This window comes from Belonocnema kinseyi, chromosome 4 (assembly GCF_010883055.1).
Source record: "Belonocnema kinseyi isolate 2016_QV_RU_SX_M_011 chromosome 4, B_treatae_v1, whole genome shotgun sequence".
NCBI lineage: Eukaryota > Metazoa > Arthropoda > Insecta > Hymenoptera > Cynipidae > Belonocnema > Belonocnema kinseyi.
The window spans coordinates 18,440,194-18,447,512 of NC_046660.1; the positions used below are offsets into that span (position 1 = coordinate 18,440,194).

Genomic DNA, 7,319 nt, shown 5'->3' on the forward strand with positions numbered 1-7,319 from the left:
ATTTAACTATTTTGTTGAAAATCTATTTCATTTATTTAAAACTTATTTCTCTAACCGCAAATCAAGCAATTTTATTTAGTTTTGTTGAAAATTGATTCTATTCAGTTAAAAATTTATATATATATATTTTTTTAATTTCTATTTGTTTGGTAGAAAATTAACCTTTTTGATTGAAAATTAATATTGTTTTTAAATTTATTTTTTGTAGAAAATTACTATTTTTAATTGAAATTTCATTTCTTTGTTTGAAAATTAGTTGTTTTTTTATTAAAACTAAATTTTATAAACTTAAAATTATCTATTCCATATCTCACCGAATTGTTTGTATAGATATTTAATCTTTGGGTTGAAAATTAATCTGTTTGTTTGAAAATTTAACTATTTGGTTGAAAATTTATTCTATTTGTTTAAAAACGTAGTTCTCTAACTTAAAATTAAACTGTTCCATTTTTTACTAAAAATTCATCTTTCTTATTAGAAAAATAATCTATTTTTATGTAAATTTGTCTTTTTTTGTAGGATATTCATATACTGGGTTAAAAATTAAACTACTTGGCTACACATTAATTCTGCTTATTTCACGATTCATCATTTTAGTTAAAAGTTGATCTCTTTGGTTAAAAATTTATCAAATTTATTTTAAAATTCTTCTTTTTTGTGCTGAAAATTCACTAATTTTTGTAGATAAATTGTCTTTTTTTATCAAAAATTCAAATGTTTTGTTAATGTTGGTTATGTTGATTAAGATTGAAATAATTAGTAACAAATACTGTTGGTAATTTTTTTGTCTATATGACTTGAAAACTCAAATTTTATGAGATTTTTTTTTTTTATTGATTGAAAAAATGTTCTTGGTTGAAAATTCTAATCTTTCTTTAAAATTTGTATTTTTTGGTTTAACTTAACAGTTTTGCATTGATAATTAATTTTTTTGTAATAAAATTTTACATTAATAAATGGTAATTTTTTTGAAAGGAATATTTTGTCTCCATCATATAAGATTTTCCGTAAAATCCATAAAACTATTGTATTTATATGAAGTTTTAATAAATAAATAATTTTTAATGTGCTAAAATTTTTTAACTTTTGGAAAGTCATACTTGAATTTATTAAGTTCTGAAAATGAGGCAATAGCAGATAAGGGTACGAAACAAAATTATTGATATACTTTTCCATTAGTTTAAATTTTCATTGGTATTAAACCTTAAATAAATTAAATTATTAGACTGAATTAATTTTGAGTATTGTATACCTATATTTTTTATTTAATTAAATTTTTTTATGTTTTGTATTTTTTTTCAAGATTTTATTTAATTTTTTTATAAAAATTAGCTATATAAATTGAATTGTATAGCCTAAAGAGGGGACAGTTCTGATATACCACGCCCCTTGTCTATGCACTTAGTGCAAAAAGTACCTTCCATTCTTAGATTGTACATGGCAATACAATTTCTGGTATAAATACTCGGGGATATGCTTCACAGAGCAACAAATCTAACGACTACCCTCACAATCACTTTCCCATCGAGCAAGATGTTTAAGGTAAATCTTACAACTATATATTTTAAAATTTTATTTATTGCTTAAAAAATTATTTTTATATATTTTTTTAATTTTTCGACTCTTCTTATTTTTATTTTAAAATTTTTACTTATCGTCAACCGGAGTGATCCTGGATCAACTTCTATACTCTATTTCTTTCAATTTTTATTATTTTGTAACTTAAAAAGACCGCAAATATTCTAAAAAAATATTTTTTGGACCTAAAGTAAAATTCCAGTATGTTTTGGCATAGAGGTGACTTTTTATTATAAATCATTTTTTTAGGGTGTGTTATAATGTTTTAACCATAGTTATACAAAAGTGACAAGTGTCAGTGAAGCTAATGTGGAAAGTGTGCAAAATATGTATCAGGTTGGGAGAACTTCCCTACAGTGGATAATGAAATCTACAGTGAATAATCATTAATTGAGAGAATAGATATGAGAAAAATTAATCATTTTAATTTTTATTTATTTAAGCGCATAGGGTCTTAACTAAAAGTTCAATTTTATCCATTATTTTACGTACATTAGTATTTTTAATTAATGATTATCTAATGTAGACTGCACTATTCACTGTAGGCAAGTTTCCCCTTCACCTCGTTTACTATTAAATTTTTGCGTTTTTGTAAAAAAAAATATCAAAATCAGGATTTCAATAAAACATGTTTTAGAAGACATTGAATTTTTAACTAAAATAGATCAATTTGCAAACAAATATTTAAATTTTTAATTAAAAAAGATAAATTTTCACTCAGAGGTGAAATACTTAAATTTTCATTTCAACAAAAATGATCATTCTTCAACCAGAATATTTAAATTTTTATTTTCAAAAATTACCTTGCAGCAACAAAAAAAAACGATTTTTAAATAAAATAATCGAAGCTTCAATCGACCAGTTGAATTTTTAACTTTAAAAACATAGATTTTTAACCAAGAATAATTTTAATGACCAATCATAAACAAATGAATTCCACCAAAAAAGAAGATTTTGTAATAAAATAGGTAAATGATTAACCAAAACAAAATAATAATTAACGAAAGAGTTGCACTTTGAACAAAAAAAGATGAAATTTCGATAAAAAAAGAAAAATTCTATCATTTTTTTTACTTAAACAATTGAGCTGTTGATAAAAAGAATGATTTTTAAACGAAATATTAAAATCATCAAGCAAATAATTTTAAAAGGTGAATTCTTAACCAAAAATATAATAGTAAACTTCTTAACAACAAAAATTTTGAAGAAAAATACATGAGTTTTTATCCAAAGAAATTAAAACTCTTACTAAACGAAACAGATTTTAAAAAAACTATATATCATTAACTGGGATAATTAAATTTTCAGTTAAAAACATAATTTTCTAAAAAAATGCGAATTTTCTACAAAATTGTTCAATCTTTAACCAAAGAGATACATTTTCAACAAAATTTATAATTCTTTAGCTAGAATAGTTAAAATTTCAGTGAAAACAATTAGTTTTTTACAAAAAATACCTTTTCAATACAATTTTTTTATTTTTAATTAAATAGTTGAATTTTCATCTAAATGGTATAATCTTTCAACCAAACAGTTGAACTTCAGTTTTTAAAAAACCGATTGTTTCTTAACCAAAAATATAATAGTAGACTTCTTAACCAAAAAAAATCATCCCAAAATGTTTGGGTTTTCAATCAAAGCGATGAAATTTCTACCAAGAGAAATAGATTTTCGAATAAAATGATTAATCTTCAAATGAAATAGTTACATTTTTAGTTAGACCAATTTTTTGCCAAAGAAAAACAATTTTGTTCAAAATAGTTGAATTTTTCACAATTAAAATACATTTTCATCTCAACTTATGAATCTGTAACTGAAATGGTTCAATTTTCCATTTAAAGAATAAATATTCTACCAAAAAATTTAATTTTCTTCAAAATAGTTCAATTTATAAACAAAAAATTTAATTTAGCATGAAAAGATGCAACATTTTATTTTCTTTAGAAGACTTTAATTTTCAACGAAGTGATTGGATTTACCAAGAATATTAATTTTTATCAAAGAAGAATAATTTTCTACCAAGAAAGACGAATTTCTATTAAAATATATACATTTTATGCTAAATAGTAGAATTTTTAAGTTATAGTTGAAAGATTTTGTCTTTTAGATGAAAATTCAACTATTTGATTGCAAATCTAACTAGGTCTTTTATAAAAAGTTAATTTTTAAAAATAAAAATTTAAGTATTCTAGCTGAAAATTTGTAACTTTAGTCGAAAATTCATCTCTTTGTTTGAAAATTTAACTATTTTTTTTAAGTTTGCTTTTTATGTGGAAAATTAATTTTTTAAATTAAAATTTAACTCAATATTTCGAAGATTATTTTAATTAGTTTTTTATTTAAAAATATTAATTTTAGGATCAAATCGAAAGAGACGTTAAAAAATTTCGAATGATTTCCTTATATTTCAAACAAGAATATTAAGAATTTTAAAGAAAATTAAAAATTTTGCAATATTATAAAATTTTAGAAAAATATCGGTTAAGTCATGGAGTAAAAACCGATTTTTATTCTATAAGGGTGAATTGTAAAGAAAAAGTTAACAAAATTTTTTATTTTAAACAACATGTACATTTTGGAAGATTTCAAACAAAGAATGTAGAAGGTTTTTAACAAATTTCAAAATTTTCAAGTGAAAAAATCTTTCTTAAAATTCCTGAAAAAATTTCAGATGATTTTTTTATTTGTTGAAACAATTTTTTCAACACATTTTGAAAGATTTCAAAGGATCCCTAGAAATGTCTATAGATAATTTTGGAAGACTTTAGACAGTTTTTTAATTTTTAAAGATTTTTCGAAACATTTATGAAGAATTTGAATAAATTAGAAATATATATTTAGAAGTTTCTTTTGACATTTAAAATTATTATTTTCGTTGTTGAAAAATTGATTTTTTTATTTGAAAAGAATTCAAAAAATTGCAAAAGATTTATAAAAATGTCGATAAAAATGTGGAAGAGGTCAAGGAAAATTTTTTTATTTTGATAAAATTTTCAGAATTTTAGTAATAGTACGAGTAATTTTAAAAGATGTAAGAAAATTGATTACTTTTGATAGAAAATTCGTCTTTTCGTAGAAAATCAATCTTTTTGGTTACGAATTCAGCTATTTTATAAAATATTCAACTTTTTTGAAAGTGCCATTATTTAATTGAAGATTCAACCACACTCACCTCCCGATATAAGACCGGTTTCGGAGATGGCTTGTCTTGACTTTGATGCTAAATCGGGGGAACCCAAACTTAAACAATCAGGGCTGCCTGAATTTCATCGCAAAACGCTGATTCGAACCCGCGGCTCCTCTCATCACGAAACTGCGAAGAAAATCAGTTCTAGGAATGTCATAAACCTGGGTTCCTTATATCGGGAGTTGAGTGTATACTGTTAATATTTTTTTCAAAAATTTGACAGTTTTCTTGAAAATTCTTCCTTTTAGATCTTTTGTCTTTAAATATTTTATAACTGCCACAATATTTCAGATATTCGTTCTGGCAACCCTCCTGACGGCATCCAATGCCTACCTGAATCATGGACCCTCGCCATTGAACCACCCCAATTATGGACCATACCACGGAGGTTACTCAGTTGCTGAACCCGGATCAGCTTATCAGCCCAACTATTTGTCACAATACAGACCTCATGGACCAATTCCAGCTTACCCAAGACATCCAGTTCCAGTTCAGATTTCAGCGCCAGTTCAAGTTCCAGCACCAGTTCCAATTCCAGCTCCAGTTGGCGGATATCAAAAATTGGGACACGTTGGATACGGTTATGCACCAGTTCGACATCTGCCAGTTGTACCTGCGCCAGTTCAACATTCGGTCCCAATTGGTCTACCTCAGGCCCAGGTGCATCCAAATGCCTACGCCCATTCAGGCTATTCAGGTGCCCAAGCCAACTACGGATCATCTTACGTCGTAGCACCAAGTGTCACTTTTTCTCAAAATACTCCAAAACAGATTGCTCCCGTTCAAGTTTCCAATGCCGTCAGAATTCCGTACGCATATCCAGCTATTAACAAACCCCAGCTTGTTCCTCATCCTGCTGAAGTGAATCACGGCTGGTAGTGGAAGAATCTAGAAATTTGTGAATCGCCTAAGCAGATTTTTCAGTTTCGCGAACCGGGGTTAAGGGGACAAGAAATGGAGAGCTGGACATACAAAATTTTGAGTTTTGGTTTCTTTGAATGAAAAAAGGTGCTCCACTTTACCCCACATGTCCCGATTTGCCCCGTTTTATGAGAAATAATCTTATATACAGTAAAATCCATATTTAGCCCAGTGATCTGTAATTACCCCGATTAGTGGTAGTTTTTCCATCTCTCGTTGGTTCTATTTCTATATATATATATTAAATAATTAAAAACTATATTATATTCAATAATTCACGTGTGTTCTTCTTCTACAAAAAGAGTTAAAAAATAATTTTCAAGCTGAGATGGATGACTATTCTAAAAACTTATCAAATTCCTTTCTTCTGTCCATACCCCCCCCCCCCCCCCCCCCCCCCCCCCGCCCAACAAAAAAATAAAAATAATTGTAATGACTATTTATGAATTATAAACGGCTACTCAAAAACTATGTCACACCAAAATGTAAATGTAAATGTGAATAAAAATTTTTGGAAATCCTTGAAAAATTGAAAATAAGTGATCTTGTTTTACAAGAAAAACGTATGAATACGGACGTCACATTCTCGCCTTTTACCCTCTTTTCCACTTTTTTAAGGAATTCCACCTTTTCCCCTGTTTTTCTAGAACATTTTCCTTTTTCTTTCTTTTCGCTTAAATTGTTATTTAATTTAGTGTTTTTTTGTTAAAAATTAATTGTTTTAATATAAATTTGACTTCTATTTTTTTTTTGAGAATATTATTAGTTTTTCGTTGAAAATCCAAGAATTTGGTTGTCAATGTATGTGATTTGTTGAAAATTGGTCTTTTTCGAAATAAATTAATCTTTTAAAATATTTTTGACAATTCGTTGTTTTTTTGTTAAAAATTAATTTTTTTTAAATATAAATTTGACTTCTATTTTTTTTTGAGAATATTATTAGTTTTTTGTTGAAAATCCAAGAATTCGGTTGTCAATGTATGTGATTTGTTGAAAATTGGTCTTTTTCGAAAGAAGTTAATCTTTTAAAATATTTTTGACAATTCGTTGTTTTTTTGTTATAAATTAATTTTTTTCAAATGAAAATTTGACTCTATAATTTTTTTGTTGAGAATATTCAAATTTTTTAGTTGAAAATTCAACAATTGGTTGAAAATTGATGTATTTTGTTCAAAATTTATCTTGTTTGGAAGAAAATTAATCAACTTGGTTAAAAATGTAACTGCTCGATTGAATTTTGAACTGCTTTGGTTAGGAAATCATATTATTGATTGAAAATTTAATTATTTTGTTAAACATTTTTTATTTTTTGTTGGGAAATTAATTTTTTAACTATAAATTGAACTATTTCGTTTTTAATTGAAAATAATTCATTTTTATTAAAAATTTTTACATATTTTAACATCTTTCTTTTCAACATCTTTTGGGTTGAAATTCCAACTTTTTTTGGTTGAGAATTCATTTTTTGTTGTTAAAAATTTTATTATTTGGTTGAAAATTTTATTATTTTTTTCAAAATACAGCTTTTTTGGAAGAAAATCAAATTCATCTTTGTTGGCCGAAAATTTAAGTATCTAATTAAAAGATCATCTATTTTGCTAAAAATTTAATTATTTTATTGAAAATTTAACTG

At 25.4% G+C, this 7,319-nt stretch overlaps 2 protein-coding genes across 2 annotated transcripts in view; one reads left to right on the forward strand and one right to left on the reverse strand.

Annotated features, from left to right (window-relative positions):
- Nucleotides 1–1,424, reverse strand: part of LOC117170777 — a 14,144-nt gene extending 12,720 nt beyond the window's left edge. The window contains exon 1 of the mRNA XM_033357814.1: nucleotides 1,418–1,424. Coding sequence (XP_033213705.1) covers nucleotides 1,418–1,424 — 7 coding nt within the window. The remainder of the gene's footprint in view (nucleotides 1–1,417) is intronic.
- Nucleotides 1,425–1,485: 61 nt separating this feature from the next.
- Nucleotides 1,486–5,960, forward strand: LOC117171522. The gene is made up of 2 exons (XM_033358898.1): nucleotides 1,486–1,542; nucleotides 5,057–5,960. The coding sequence occupies exons 1-2, from the start codon at nucleotides 1,534–1,536 to the stop codon at nucleotides 5,642–5,644; spliced, it is 597 nt and encodes a 198-aa protein (XP_033214789.1). The 5' UTR covers nucleotides 1,486–1,533; the 3' UTR covers nucleotides 5,645–5,960.
- The last annotated feature ends 1,359 nt before the right edge of the window (nucleotides 5,961–7,319 follow it).